Source organism: Pleuronectes platessa, chromosome 1, assembly GCF_947347685.1.
Source record: "Pleuronectes platessa chromosome 1, fPlePla1.1, whole genome shotgun sequence".
In the NCBI taxonomy this organism is placed as follows: Eukaryota; Metazoa; Chordata; class Actinopteri; order Pleuronectiformes; family Pleuronectidae; genus Pleuronectes; species Pleuronectes platessa.
Genome location: NC_070626.1, coordinates 8,953,011 through 8,968,439, shown reverse-complemented (window position 1 = coordinate 8,968,439; position 15,429 = coordinate 8,953,011). Strand labels below are relative to the sequence as shown.

The 15,429-nt window shown below is 40.9% G+C and overlaps 1 protein-coding gene across 1 annotated transcript; it reads right to left on the bottom strand.

Moving 5' to 3' along the window:
• Positions 1-38: 38 nt before the first annotated feature.
• Positions 39-3,778, bottom strand: LOC128441420 (cytochrome P450 1A1-like). Its single transcript, XM_053423766.1, has 7 exons — positions 3,579-3,778; positions 2,300-3,173; positions 2,082-2,208; positions 1,900-1,989; positions 1,637-1,760; positions 1,385-1,471; positions 39-1,103 (listed from the first exon to the last, which is right to left on the bottom strand). Exons 2-7 carry the CDS (start codon positions 3,137-3,139, stop codon positions 806-808), a joined length of 1,566 nt encoding a protein of 521 aa, XP_053279741.1. The 5' UTR covers positions 3,140-3,173; positions 3,579-3,778; the 3' UTR covers positions 39-805.
• Between the last annotated feature and the right edge of the window lie 11,651 nt (positions 3,779-15,429).

Genomic DNA, 15,429 nt, shown 5'->3' with positions numbered 1-15,429 from the left:
TTTTAAATTAAGCAAAAGAATACGAGGAAGAAGATTAATTCAAACATTAGTTTTACTTTATTTGTATTGCTGATTAAAGAATGCTCCATCCTTACATCATAGACAATCATCAATACATTAGAGAGAGAAATACAAAAATGTGTAGCATACTAATATATTTCAAACATCACTGGAACTCTTTTGGTATTCTCATAAATCATATAGATGCACAGAAAAACACTTTCACCTCAAATATATACAAACACTGGGCACAAAAAATAGTTATTTTCCAAAAATACGAAAGAACTTGATATACACACAAAATCACATTCTGGGATACAAATATATCTTCAGTGTCTTACGTCGACATTATAATGGAATTAAAAAATTGTAGCTTACAAGTATAAATGCTGTCATAAGGTGATATTTGTTCTCAATAGAAAAAAATATGTTGCGATGATAATGCCTATCAATTAAACCGTATACTGTCTATCCCAAAATTGAACAAGACAACTTCTGAATGGAAGCAGATTAGTGGACAACACAACAGAAGAACCAAGGATCTCCTTATACTTCACTGAGAAGAATCTGCCTCGTGCAGGAATATCTCTTCGACTTAAATCATAGCAGAGATATGTTCACAAAAACCCAGACACCTCTGACACTCCGCAACAGACACATGTCACTTATATGCTTCAATGCCACACGCTCTGAACATCAAATCTGGAATCAGGCCTTTTACATTCAGAGAGAGATTATTCTTCCTCCACTGACTCTTAATCTGACTGTGACCTGCTGAGTCAAAAATTGTACATGGCGATGAGCTTCAATGCTCGTTCCTCGCTCGCATCGTGGCTTTCAGGTGGCAGCGTTTGTGCTTCATTGTGAGACCGTATTCAGGTGTCATGTCTAGCTTCTCGCCTGGGATCGGGAGGAAGTGCAGCTTCTGAATGATGATCGCCAAGAAGAGGTAGACTTCATTCCGTGCGATGACCTCGCCGATGCAGCGCCGCTTTCCCATGCCAAAGGCCATCACCTTCTCGCCATCCAGCTTGTTGACCTCGGAGCCGTCGGCGCTCAGGAAGCGATCTGGGTTGAAGGAAGATGGATCTTTCCACAGCTCTCTGAAAATTGCAGCGGATGAAGAAAAACACAATTTAAAAAAGGTGTATGCATGCCCCCGAAAGAATGATGAATTAGAGGCTTGTTTTCTTGATTCAGTCAGGACAAGTGGGGAAATTAATGAAGGCTGCTATGTCTCTTCCTTTACCTCTACTAATATGGTGCCCTTGAGCAAGACTTGTAACCGTTCACAGCTTTAGTATCTCACTCTATCTCTGTCTCTCTAACAGCAATGTTCATCATATTTTAATAAAATAAATTTAATGTAACTTTTAGTACTTACGGATCATGGTTGATCTGCCACTGATTGATGAAGACACATGTGTCTTTGGGAATAAAGTAGCCATTCAGAGATGTGTCTTTAGTGGTGCTGTAAAGAAAACAAAGCGTATTGTGTATTTACAAGTTTGAACTGTGTATGTTATCGTACTGGTGAACACCATGTCTTTGTGTCTTGCCTGTGTGGTTCCATGATAACATGTCATTAATATATCATTTTTGGTAGAGTCAATCATCTAAAAGAGATGAACCTCACCAGTGTGGAATGGTGAAGGGCAGGAATGAAGAGTGGCGAAGGATCTCCAGGATAAAGGCTTCCAGGAAAGGCAGATTGGGTTTATCAGAGAGAAGAGGCATGCGATCCAGACCCACTTTGTCCTCTGAAAAGTAAAAAAATCCATTGAATACAGTTCAGGATGAGGACAGAGGCTGCAGTCCTATCTCGTAATCGTTTGCACCCTTGAATCAAGCAAGATTGAAAATCCAAGGAAGTATCTTGCCTAAAACAACAGTACTTACCTATTTCTTGATAAAGTCTCTCCTGTATCTCTGGGTGCGCCACAAGGTACATGACCGACCATGACAGGGCAGTAGAGACGGTATCGAAACCTAGATAGAGAAATATAACCTCTGTTAGGACTTTTTCATTCATTTTTGCAGAGGTCACTTATGATATACATCATTAAACATATATGGCTTACCAGCTCCAAACAGGTCATTGACAATTCCTACAATTTTCTCGTCTGACATCTGGACATTCGAGTTCTCATCCAGCTTCCTGTCCTCACAGTGATCAATAAGGGAGTCTGTGATGTCTCGAATGTTGTCCTGAAAGAATGGTTGGACAATCTCAATAAAGCTTGAATACACATTGAGTGAAAAAAATATGATTTCATGAATGTTACACCGAGTGGTGTACCTTGTTAAAAGTGGTGTAGTGCTCGGTGACGATCTTTTGCACGAATTCGGTGAAGTGCTCATTGATGCGCAAAAAGTTCTTCATTTCTGCGCTGGGCAGGTACTGAAGGATGGGGATGAAATCTGCAGGGTTTCCACTGCCCACCACCCGGCCAAACTCATCGCTGAGGGTCACCAAGCTGACCAGCTCCTGATCGTCGTGGTCGTAGCGTCGGCCAAAGCACATACCGCAGATCACATTGGCCACAGACACAACAATGTGGCGGAATGGGTCAAAGCTGCCATCGGCCTTCATGACAGTGTTGAGCTGTTTGATGAGATACTCTCCCTCTTTGCAGATGTGTTCCTCCAGAACACAGGAGTATTCTGGAGTTGTCCCCTCCAGGGTGGAGAAGGAGCGGAGGGCACTGTAGGCCAGCTTTCTGCGGGCACGCCAGACGCCGGCCTGGTCTGTGCTGAAGGCCAGACTCTTGCCGGCATTGATGAAGCGGAAGCTGTACAGGTCGGGTCTGCCTGCAAACTCGTCCCCTTGCTTGATGAGCGCCTGTCGAACCGTTTCGCTGCCGCTCAGCACCACCACAGGACGCATGCCGATCTGGATCTGGAAGACGTGGCCGTATCGCTTGCTCATGGCAGTGAGGCTCAGGTAAGGTTTGCTGCCCAATCCAAGCACATTGCCAATGATAGGCAGGGGCTTCGGCCCAGGAAGCCGACGGAGCCCTTCAGGAATCTCAGTTTGGAAAAACTTAAGAATCAGGTAGACCAGACACATCGTTGTCATGGCCACCAAACTCTCGGATACAGACACAGATCCAATGAACGGCAGCATCATTAGCATCATGATGACGACTTTTTTTTTCTGCCTTCAACACAATCTGGAAATGAAAAAGGTGGGGCATTAAAGTAGTGCAGGCAGGGAGGAGAAAAGGTGTTGTGCAACATGTTGACTATATGCACCATGAAGTTTAAAGTTACTAGAGACTCTGTCACAAACCATTTGCTTGTTATTAACCTGACTCCATGAGCTTACATGCAACACTTCTCTAAAGGTGACGGACCATGCAAAGTGATTCAGTTTATGACCGACACAATGACGCACGGAGAACCAATGAATAAAACACAACATTTTAAAATAACGAGCAAATTCAAAGCTGCAACTGCAAAGACCAAACTCCTATTCTGACACGTTTCTCTTGCAGAGCTTAACTAAGCACTTCTGCTCCTTTCTCTGACATTATGACTCTGCAGTCCGTCTTCATTTCTGCGCGTAATGAGCTTACCTCGGTGAAACGGTCAGTGAGGAGCGATGACGTGATCCCCCAAAAGTGGTTTGCAGAAAAATATAAATAGTTCAGTTGAGTAATTGTCTGAGCTTACTCTCTTAATGTTTCAAAACAGAGAATGGGCTCTGGCTTTATAGTGCGCTCCACAGCTTCATTGGCTGCTGCACATGACGTAATCTCTCTCCTTCTGTCTGTCTCTCTCTCCCTCTGTTGTCATGAATGAAGTTTAGTGCCGGGGAAAAGTGTAGGTGTGAGTGTGTGCGTGTGTGCGTGTGTGTCTGTGTGGCGTGTGTGTACGTGCGTAGGTGAGTGCTGGAATAGTTTGAAACTACCGTCTCGCGCACAATTTGTACATTTCCGAGTTGTTAAGGCAAAGTTTGAAACCACCAGGACTCAATAGCTCTTTGGTGTATATGTGTCATTTTTATAGACAGATAAGACGTAATAACCATAAAGGGCAAGTATAACCTCGACCACTATAAAACCGTTTGAAATCAGCGATAGAACTGTTTACTTTGATGCTCCGGCGGCACTCGTGCCGTCTGTGTTTTACGCCGTGTTTAGACTATTAAATAAAATATGGCTTATATATTATTTTAATTATGCGCTGTCCATATTAAAACTAGCGCTTTGACCGAGGCAAGAATCTCCTTTCAGCCAACTTTCTCATATATAATAAAATTGGCAGAGTAACGTGTGTATTGCAAATATTTTTTTCCCCATAATATTGATTAATGATCTTTTATTGATGTATAAATAAATGCAAAGGAGATTTCATTAGTGCATTGCAACGAATCAATGCTAACATGCGGCATGGTTTTTAAATAGTAAACAGTAACGTGGATATTTTGTCTTAAAAGGAAATTAATGTCAATATCAGGGAACATATGTATTAATTTAGTGCAGTTTAAGACGAGAAATAGGGAGATGATTCAAAATAATTTAATTTAAAAAATCACGCACAACTTATATTTATAACTTTATATAGCTTTAACCTCTTTAAGAGTCTTTGGGGTTTTACTTTCTGACCTCAGTCACACAACGTTTGTCCTCATGCAACAGGTTTGGTGTGAAAATGTGAGATTGTGACAACCTGCCACACGCAGCAGCCACCCGGACAACTCAGTCCTTATAAATCAGTCAAATGCCATTGCGTGCTTGTACCTGTTGGTTCTCCGCTGGAGTTAAAGATTGACCAGTTGCGTGAGAGCGCAGTGATCAAACCCTCACCTCCCCTTTGAGGGGGATGCTGGGGAGGGAGGGGGTGCACTGCTGGAGATAAAGGTTAGATTAGTTCATTACCATTCCTCCGTCTTGTCTTCTTTCTTTTTTTTCACCCTTTTGAACCTTTTAGACCGACAGATCAGTTTCTGACTTTCAAGCCACAGCACTTCCTCACATAGAAGTGAAATATGTGCCATTGCTCTGGTTTGATTCGTGGGGCTTAACATTTCTGATCGAAAAGAAAAGACAGGTTTTGATTTTCAGTAGAAAATCAGCATCATAATAAAAGTATATGACAATTTGATTTAAAATATTGAAATTGTGGCGGTATTGACTTTTCAAACTCCTACATAAATCCCACATCTGTCAAACCACTGTGTTGTGGAGACTTCACAACACATGGGAGACAGTCGGTCCTAGTTGGATTGTGCAACGGTATCTGTGGTCTGTTTCAGATTGTAGGGACGAGCAGGAAAAGAGTGATGGCTCTAAAAACAGGATTACGCACCACACTGGCCAAGTTTCCGCCATCCCTGCTGTCAAAATGCGCTACTGTTCGGGCTCGGGTGATAGTGTCTTTGACCCCAAATATATATTCGAGTAAAATACAATATTAGCGTAAACCTGCTTCTCTAATCTGCACTGTTTTTTGTGTGGTATTTGTCCAGGTTCACCAGGCCTCAGCGACAAATTTAAAACATGACAACGTTTCTTTGTAGGATTTTCAACAACTATAAGAATGTTATTTTGAAATGTTTTATCATTCTTAAAACTTGTCTCATCTTTGCTAGACTACTGGTTAATGTTTTCTCTTCAGATAAGATCGGAGGTGCTTCAGGTTAAGTTGTTCGATTTTTTATTTTACCTTTAAAAATGTTGACACTTGGGATACTGGGTTTTTATTGGACTTGAACACTCTACAATTCGGAAGATCACAGACATATGACAATTGAATACAATGGAGCAGACAGCAGGCCACTGGACACTAGTCACTTTCAATATCTTAAAAAAATGATATTTATTCATTAACAGTTGATGTAACTTTATATCTATGACAAAATGTCACAGTTCTTTTACAATAAAACGAATAAAGCATGGTCCATGTTCTACTGTTTGTCAGATAGATTGTGGTAATGGGGGCAAAATGCACAGGAGTTAATGTATAGATAAATTCAAATTTACACATGAGCTTTAAAAAATATCCAGCAGGTGTGGTTGGACTGTGCTTGAATTGTACATTTTATTTTCATGATGTAGAATTTGAGGGAGCCACAAATATCTTTGTGTCTCCTTAAATTATAAAAACTGTCCCTCACAGCCTTAATCAGAAAATACACCCAATACACTGGCCGGTGATTGGCGAATGTAAACAATGAACATTTTTTATTTTCAATAAATACAAATATAAGATAATGTGTGTCCAAGATAGATGTTTGCATTATGACTTTTGATTTTTTAAGATACAATAACAGCAGCCAGTTAGATAGAGGAGTAGTTCTAAAATTGATCAATAACAAGTTCTTCTTTTTTTGTTACCATTTTCATCTTTGGGGTTAAATGACTGTTGGCACAGTATTGGTTATCATTAATGTTGCTGGACTTAAAATAAAATTTGATTACAAAATTCAAAAACAAAGCTAATGTAGAAATGCGTAAAAGGCACATACTGTGGCGCCAGACGCGTCTTTTACCACAGCTCAACAATGTACCAGAAAAGAGAGAAGCTGTGCAGCCAAGATAAGTTTCATAACAAAAAAGTCCGACAGGTAACGTTTTGGTTGCTCATTTATTATGCGTAATCCGCACTGATCCTGCAGCACAGTGTGTGGACTCCGGGGACTCTCGACGTGCGCCGAGGCGCTGCGCCTCTGGTGCTGCAGGTTGCGTGAGAAGCGGAGCTTCAGTCCAGAGGGGAGGGTCTCGGTCTTCTGGACAATCCTAAATCTGCTTGGTCAAGTCACGCGAAGGCAGCAGCCTCTGGAAAAGACACAAGGGTCTTAAACTCCCAGAACAAAGAGCGCAGGACGCGAGAGTCCCTTTCCCCCACCGCTTGGGCACGAAGGTGCACATATTTGCGCGCTATAGCTTCTGTAAATGCGAGGATCTTGGGGCTTTGGAGTCATGCAATCTGCCACTCAGGCTTCATTCTTTGCAGTCATGCAACACGGTGGGGCAGACTGAGCAGCCACACATGCGAGAACCCACCAATCGGCAAAACAAGTTACAAAACTGAAAGTTATAAAACAAGGTGAACCAGCCCCCCTGACTCTCACCGTCCCACACAATGGAACATGAGTTTGGAGAGGGTGCAGAGGGTCATTAATTAACATTGTTTTAATACAAGACTATGTTACGTTTTTAATACAACTTCTCAGGGCAGTGGCAACAATGACCCATGGCTTCACCTTCTGAACTGTTTGTTCTCTCTATATAAAACATCTATTATACATATATGTTGAGAATCCCATTATGGGAAACAAAGCCCAGCTCCTTATCCAATCTGTTTAACAGGCTATCAGAGGTATGATAAAGTAGGCTGTAGCTCAGAGAACTTGGGTCAAATTATTATTACTGTGAATTTAAAAATATTGTTTCTCCTGTTAGTACATATGTCATATTTCTTCATCAGTGATATAATACATTGTTGTTCATACATAAGATTACTTGTTAGATGGATACATGGGAAGTGTCTTTGTATTCTATATGACATCCTATTGTTCTTGTGGTTCAGTAAGGGCAAACCCATGTTGCAGATATATGAATGAACTGAGCACACAGTAAGCAGAACAAGTGCATTGTATTGAACCTGGATAAACTGGAAACCTAGAGCATCATGTTTAAATAAACACCGGCTACTGTATTCAGCAAAAGGATTGTGAATCACATTGCTCAGTTTGTAGCATTGTGTGTGTGTGTGTGTGTGTGTGTGTGTGTGTGTGTGTGTGTGTGTGTGTGTGTGTGTGCCTGTGTGTGTACGTGCTCCCCGGGGATGAAACTGAACCTGATTAAAGATGAACGTGCCCTGTGATCGTGTGTGGACTGCCTGAGGCGGGAGCATGGCTGCATTCTCAGCGAGCGTTCAGGCTGCAGGAGTGTGTGTGTCAGATCCCTGCAGGTGAGCAGCACCCACAGCTTGAGATGGAGTAACTGTAAATGTCACCCACAAAGGACTGAAAACCATACCCCCCACCCTTTAAATTTAAAGTTCTAGGCATTTAGCAATTATTCCTCTGATCAGCCAGAGTCAACCTGACTCCTGCAAGTCGAACAATAGATAAAAAACCCTCAAAACTGAAGTGATAGTCATCTTTTGTTTCGACTGAGGAGGAAATATGTGAAGAATCGGATGTGAGTCAGTGGGGAGATTCTTTGGTGAAGTAGTCTACTAACTTCTTAAAACGATTAAAGAGATTAAAGGCTACTACAGGGAGCGAAGAGAAGTGCTGCTGCACAGATCCAAAGCCGTGTGTAAAGACTGGACCACATTAAGAGCTGGGCACTGGCCTGGGGGTCTGTTGGCTTTTGCCCTTGTCCATTTTTAACAGGAGGGAAGAAAAAAAAGTGGAAAATATGTTTTGCCCAGAGCCATATACCGCTTAAAGAATTCTTGGACATAAAAGCAGGTGTAATCACTGAGAAAGTTGTTCTACTCACGCAAAGGCTGACACGCACACACCTTCAGAGCAGGTGTGTACCTCTGCTCCACTGTGTGAATAGCTCTCTTTGCATACCGCTGCTGTCCGAGGCTGGCATTTTCTTTGTGATGGTTTTCATGATTTAGTAATAGCGGAATTTTCCTTCCGAGTTTTCATAGAGCAATAAAACCCTTAAAAATATCTAAAATTCCCAGGCCCAAAAAAACAAACAGAAGAGGCTCATTGTATTTTGCATCATTTTACACATAGTCAGTGTTGCTTTATCTGTGTTTATACATATAAACATACTTTTGCTGTTGCTTTTGAAAGGTCAAAATCAAGAATTTGCCTGATAAAGATGTACTCCAGAGTCTGCTTGGCAAAGATTACACTTTCTTTACGACTCTTTTTGAAGTGTCTACTTCATAAAAGCACTATCACCTCCTTCCTGAGGGAACACCATATTGAAACAGTACAGTTTAACCTGATCCAGGACGGCTGACCTATAAAACTGAAGGAAGTAGGAAAGAAAACATGTACAAACAGAAAACCTTCAATTATCTGTCACGTATCACATTACATTTACTGCTCCTGCAATGTGGTGCGGTGTCCCTGGTAACCAATGGCAACAATAGGCCTCTTTTGTAAGTTACACGGACATGATTCCAGGTAAAGCATCCTCATTTCTCATGTTACTTTAGACGGCAAAATCTGGTGAAACAAGGCTTTGACCTTTGACCCGTTTTACTTACTGGTTACCTGTAGGGGTCACTCTACCTGGGTAACATAGCAATTAATGGGCTACACCAGCAAATCCCTATTACACTTTGATATAATGGGGGAATTCATAAGAAGTGCATGGCAAGTTACTTTAAAACTTTAATCAATTAATCATTCCACATTTCTATTATAAAGGGTAATAACCTTAGTCTATAGAGGTCAGAAGCATGGTTCCAGAAGTAAAAATTCCATACATTTCATTATTAGCCATAATATTGTAATCATCCGATGTAGACTTACGAAAAGCTACGAAAATGGTTAACAATGTTATACACTTTTGTAGAAGCCAAAACTTCAAATTATTTCAACTGTGTTTTTAGATGAATGTTTTTTATTCACAATGTCAAGGACAAGTACACTACTCTCAATCCTCAGATGTAATGAAGACGTCTTAGATTGGTGGAGCGCACCATTACCGTAGAAGTGCTAGCACAACATCAGAAGTCATGTTGCCTATGTTTGGATGGTTAAGCATTACATTATTTACATCACAGATTATATAGATAGTGATGAGGAAAAGGGTCAAAAGGATGAAAATCACTACAACAAGTAGCAGGTAGAAGTGCTGCAAGTCGTTGGTAAGCTGGGATCATCAAGGCTTATGTGATGCATAGTTCCTTTAATCTTAAAACAATTATGTAGACAGTCTTATACTTTTCCCTTTTTTTCATTTTGCCAAATTTTTTTTCCCCTCTGAAATGTATTTGATTAATGCAAACAGATCCAGTCCCTTTATTCCCCTATATGACACTAAGGTCTGCGCTGAGACAAACTTCCTTCTTTCAACATCAGGTACCTGTGAAACCACAGAATCAACTTCCAAGGAAGCTGACCTGTAAGAAAACCTGCTTGCCTACATGTGCATTCAATTTACCAGAACCCCCCTGAACCAGCAGAGACGCCAGGTCAGCTGAGGGGTTAAGAGACATAGGAACACTAAATTGTCCTAAAATCCTAAATTGCATTCACCTTTTGTCTTCACGCAGACCCTTTTGTGTTGTTGTAGAATTACCTTTGATGTGATGGTCTAAACTCTCTTCTGACTGTTAACCAGTAGACAGACTTGTGTTGCCTTGCTGTGACGCTGTCTCCACTCTGCAGGGAGTAGCGGCCACCAGCCACAGAATTTGGACCTTAAGGAATTTTGATTCTTCCAAACTGCCTAAACCTGCGTGCAAAGCTGGTTAAAAAACAATTTGCCAAAGTTGAAGCAGCAGAGGAAGAAACACTAGAATGGGCCAAGCTCTCGGCCCCTACATTTCCCATAATGCAACTCTTCATAATTCTTCTCAGGACCCTCCCTGCTTCAACTCCTGGGCAAACTTTGCAAAGCTCCCTACACAGACACAGCGTGACTGCTGTTGTCTACTGATGCATTAATTCTGAACCTTTGTGAAATTTAAAAATAAGAATACGTAGAGTGGTTGGAAAACAATGGCTTGACCAGTAGGACATCGGTGAACAGCCTCCTGCCTGAGCCCAATCGAGCAAACCCTAATGGGATTATTTTGGACTGCAGGTCATGACACTCATGAATGTTGCCGATGACTTAATGCAAATTTACAGAATATCCAATTCACTGAATTGTAATTGGTGTATTCCTAAGAAAACCCAAGAAAACTACTTCATCAATTGGACGACATGCAAATGCAGAAAATGTGTAATAGTGTCAATCAAACCGGAAATGTTTCCAGGCGACCCAAAAAAAGTGATGAACCTAGCTGTAGTTCAATGCTTTGTGAAGTTCCATAACTATTGACCTGTAGCAAGACTTCACAAAGAATATTAGGTATTTACTGTTTCAGTCCTCTCCTGACCTAGGAGTTGCTTCTTTCTCTTCTCCCTGTCATGCTCCAGGGGCAGCACAGTGGTGCACTAGTTACTGTTGCCTTCCAATAACATTGATCTTGGCTTGAACCTGAGGGCCATATGAAGAATGGATGCAATCCTCCACCATTAAGTCAGACATAAATCAACTCAGACTAGAACAAAAAGCTGTTTCTGTCATCACCAGTTAAAATATGAAGAAATAAACAGAATAAGCAGCTCAGTGAGGGAATAATGGTGTCATTTCAATTCATTACTAAATACACTATGTAATACACATAGATTTTTATATTGTCTTTTCAGTACAACGATATTAAGTTGAGCATGACAAATTCATTCTGCTGCCACAGTATCCAGGTTTCATTCAGTCATTCCATTCATTTTTAGGCTCACAACCACTATTTTCGATGTTGTCAATTTGGTCAATAATGTTTATTTCATATTGAATTAATCTTATTCTCTGAGTTACCTTTAGTCTATTGTTTTTGTGTTGTTGTTTCTAGCTATAAATCAGTATCAAAATTATGTGGAAGATATAAGCTTGAGCTTTCAAAAAGTCAAAAAGCAATAAACCGCTTGATGTTCATTCTCTTTTTAATTGATCTCAGAATAAATAATACTGTATGATTTGAAAACACCAGTGGCTGCTGCAATAGGTGATTGCATTAAATTAAAGGACAGAGTTAAATGGATGTTAGATCAGTTAAGGTCAGAATACAAGGTACGATCAATAGATAACAGGGTCAGGATGGGTCGCCACACAAGAGTCAAAATCAGCTGAACCACCAACGAGTACACACAGACACACCATGCAGCACTATGTGTGTGTGTTTGTGTGTATGTTGTGTGTATATGTGTGTGTGTTTGTGTGTATGTGTGTATTTGTGTGTGTGTGTATGTGTGTGTACATGTGTGTGTGTATTTGTCTGTGTGCGTGTGTGTGTTTGTGTGAATGTAATGGTGGGTGGGGGTGTTGGATCACCTTCCCTTCCTGACCAGGCGTGAATACCAGATTAGTAACTGAGCTAATGGTTTCCCCTCCCTCCTCCCATCCCCACAGCCCTGCTCTGTCCTTATGCAAGCCATGTATCCGAGCTGCGCTGCAATAACAATAGTTGCGTGCAAAAATATCTCGGTCATCAATCTTTCTGTCACCTCTCCCTATCCACCGGAGCACGAAGGTGTCATAGCCGGGTGTAAATAGTCCGGGCCGGGGAGGGCCAGATCATAAAGGGGAACCCCTGAGGATGCGTGTCTGCGCAGAGTCATGACCCACACGCTGTGCGTGTGTGAACATTTTACTCATTACCAGCTTAACACGGAGAATGAATATCAATCAAGTGATGGAGCTCAGAGCATCAGTGAGACATCAACTCAAGGGACTCTGCTGCTTGTACATTGAAACCAATGGTTTGGCTGATCATCAGTGTAGAGGCCACACAGATCCACTGTAGCTACTATATATATACTATGTTTATAAATGCAAGCACAAAAATAGAGACCATTGCAGGATGATCAGTTTCTCGGTCTTATATAATAAAAATGTTTGTTCTATTCTTTTAACAACTGACAATATTTTACCTAAATTCCAAATTCAACAAACAGTGGAAAGAAACATAAATGCATGAGAGCAGATTTAAGACAAATCTGGAGTGGTGCCTCTTATAAAGCAGTGCAGATGACTGGTGATTTGTTCTTCTGCTATCTGGTTATATTGATTAATGAGGCAAATCCTTGTACAGTTTTCTTTTTAACATATAAGTTATGTTAACATCATGTATCATCGAGGTGTAACAAACGTATAATATGTTCATTTTCTTCCTCATTCAATACTTGCAGCCTTCTTCTTCTTAACACCCTGGTGTGTTAAAACCACCTGTACATTTGAGAAATTGTGCCAAATGTTAGTGAGATTCATCACCCGCATGCATGTGCACATGGTGAGGCTCTGATCGGAAAACAGCTACACGTAGTCTGACTATGTGTCAAAAACTTTTACATAAAAAACATATGATTCTCTGGAAACGTAAAGATAAAAATAAAGCATATTCATTTGGTCAAAACTTCATCGGTAGTTGCAGTTTGATTGCCTTTGTCAGCAGTAATAACAACTTCTGCTGTTCATCCATATGAGCAGTGAGTCGTTGCATCAGTTCACTGACATGCCTGTTGCCTCATGTCCTATTTACTCTCTATAGAATAAATACCAGTGTATAGTTCTGCGCCGCTATACAATCCTTTTTTTCTTTTGGGAAATAAGATATGGATAAGCTTGGCACGCAAAAGAAGTCATGCATGAATCAAGTTAACCCCTCGTGCCCCCTGAACACACACACGCACGCACGAACGCAAACACACATATATACACACACACACACACACACACACACACACACACACACACACACACACACACACACACACACACACACACACTGCCCCCACAACAACCTTCATTCTCTCTGTAAGGCAAACCAACGGGCTGTCAACCAGCCTATCATCTACGGGTTAATCCACAGGGAATGATTTCAGCAAAGAGGTCTCACTCTGACACGTTTTTTTGGAGACTATAAAGAGCGGAACACGTTATACTATTTGATTGCAGGGGATTTCCATTAATGGAAAACGTTTATTAATCACTTGAATTTATCAATTGAGGAACTCAATTGATGAATCATCAATTATATATTCATATCAAAATGGACCCAGATCGTTTTGTTAAGGCAGAAGTTATTAAGGTCACATTAGCTTTGAAACCAATACAGAGTGATGCAATTGTCAGGTGTATAATTGGAGCATGTGCAATCTAATTGTCCCAGAAAAATCAGTTTACACATTTCAGATAAAAAATTTAAAACAATAAATGCGGGAAAATTTGCAAGGGTAGATAAAGAAAGAGAGAGAGAGAGAGAGAGAGAGAGAGAGAGAGAGAGAGAGAGAGAGAGAGAGAGAGAGAGAGAGAGAGAGACTAGCAGCAGTGTGCGTGCGTGCTGTGCTCAGACGAAAGGCTCTTGTTCTGCCCACCGAGTGACTCCTCCGTCACTAGACGATCTGCGGGTTAATCATTGTGCATTGCGTGCAGACTGTGTTTGCTCGGACAGAGCCAAGGGTCGGGAGGTTGTGTACAGAAAGAGCAGAGGGAGGTATCGGGCACCCTTTTCTATCAAAACAATCAGCAGCCGTTTTTTTAGACAGCACGCTAAGTTGAGCAAAAAAAAAAAAAAAAAAGGCCAACAGCTCATTTGTTCTAAATCAACTGGATGTGCCTCGGAGCCTATACACTGCATGTTTCTATAGGTTTCCAGGCTGTCTTGTGTTTTCTCCATGTCCGTCAATGGGTTTTTAATGCATTCTATGTAAAACAAAAACAGTGTAATGCTATGGAAGAAATGAAAGCCTCCTTCAATGCAGCTCATCACAAACAAATGACAGAGTAAGGTTTAGTATTGCAAGATACCCATCCTTTTATGATTTCAAACCTCCTCATTAAGTGGTGACGAGATTTAGGCTGGTCAAAGGTTAATGAACAGTTTTGCATCTGACTTTAGGCACTCGACGGAAGGCATTGACACGTGTCACACATCCATACACCATGCTTGTTACTGCTTCCTGCCTGACAAACTACTGGTAAGTATTTAGTTTAGAGAGCTTGATGTGATTGGAGTGTGCGTGTACATTTGCAGGCTATCTTGGTTTCAGAAACTTGCAGACAACTTGGTTTTGACCATTATATTTGCAGGAGAATTTCAATAGGATTCTGTGGCCAGACACCTCTGTTGGCATTAGGGAGATGAATAATCAGCTTATTCATATTTTAGTACAAACCCAATGGAATTTTGACCCAGACAATACCAGGAATACAGCTCCAGTCAAATTAAATTGTATTGCCCTCATTCACAAACCACAATTAGCCTCCTGGAACTTAATCATCTGTTCAAGGTGTGACGTCCTCTGTCGCACCTTGAACTAAAAACTCTTTCCACAGAGCAGAAGCACAGTAACCTCAGGGAGAGTCACAGGAGAGCGATCCCTCTCTCAGGACAAACAGAAGTGCAATAGATGTCTCATGTAACAGAGCACATCAACATCAACAATACAAATATTTACAACAGTCCTATATATCTAGTACAACATGGTTGGTCAGCGGAAGGGTCAGTAAACACAATTACTTTATGAATAGATAATCATGCGGAACGTTTTGTAGATTAAGAAGATCACACATAATTTAGATAATAACACAGATATAAGAAAATCTGGTGTGAGTAAAAAGAAGATTGAAAGACCTAGATTGAGAATAAAAAGAGAAAAGGGTGAGCTATAAAAAGGGAGTTAAAAAATAAATCAAAGCTTAAAAACGTGCTGATGCGTATGAAGCTACAGAA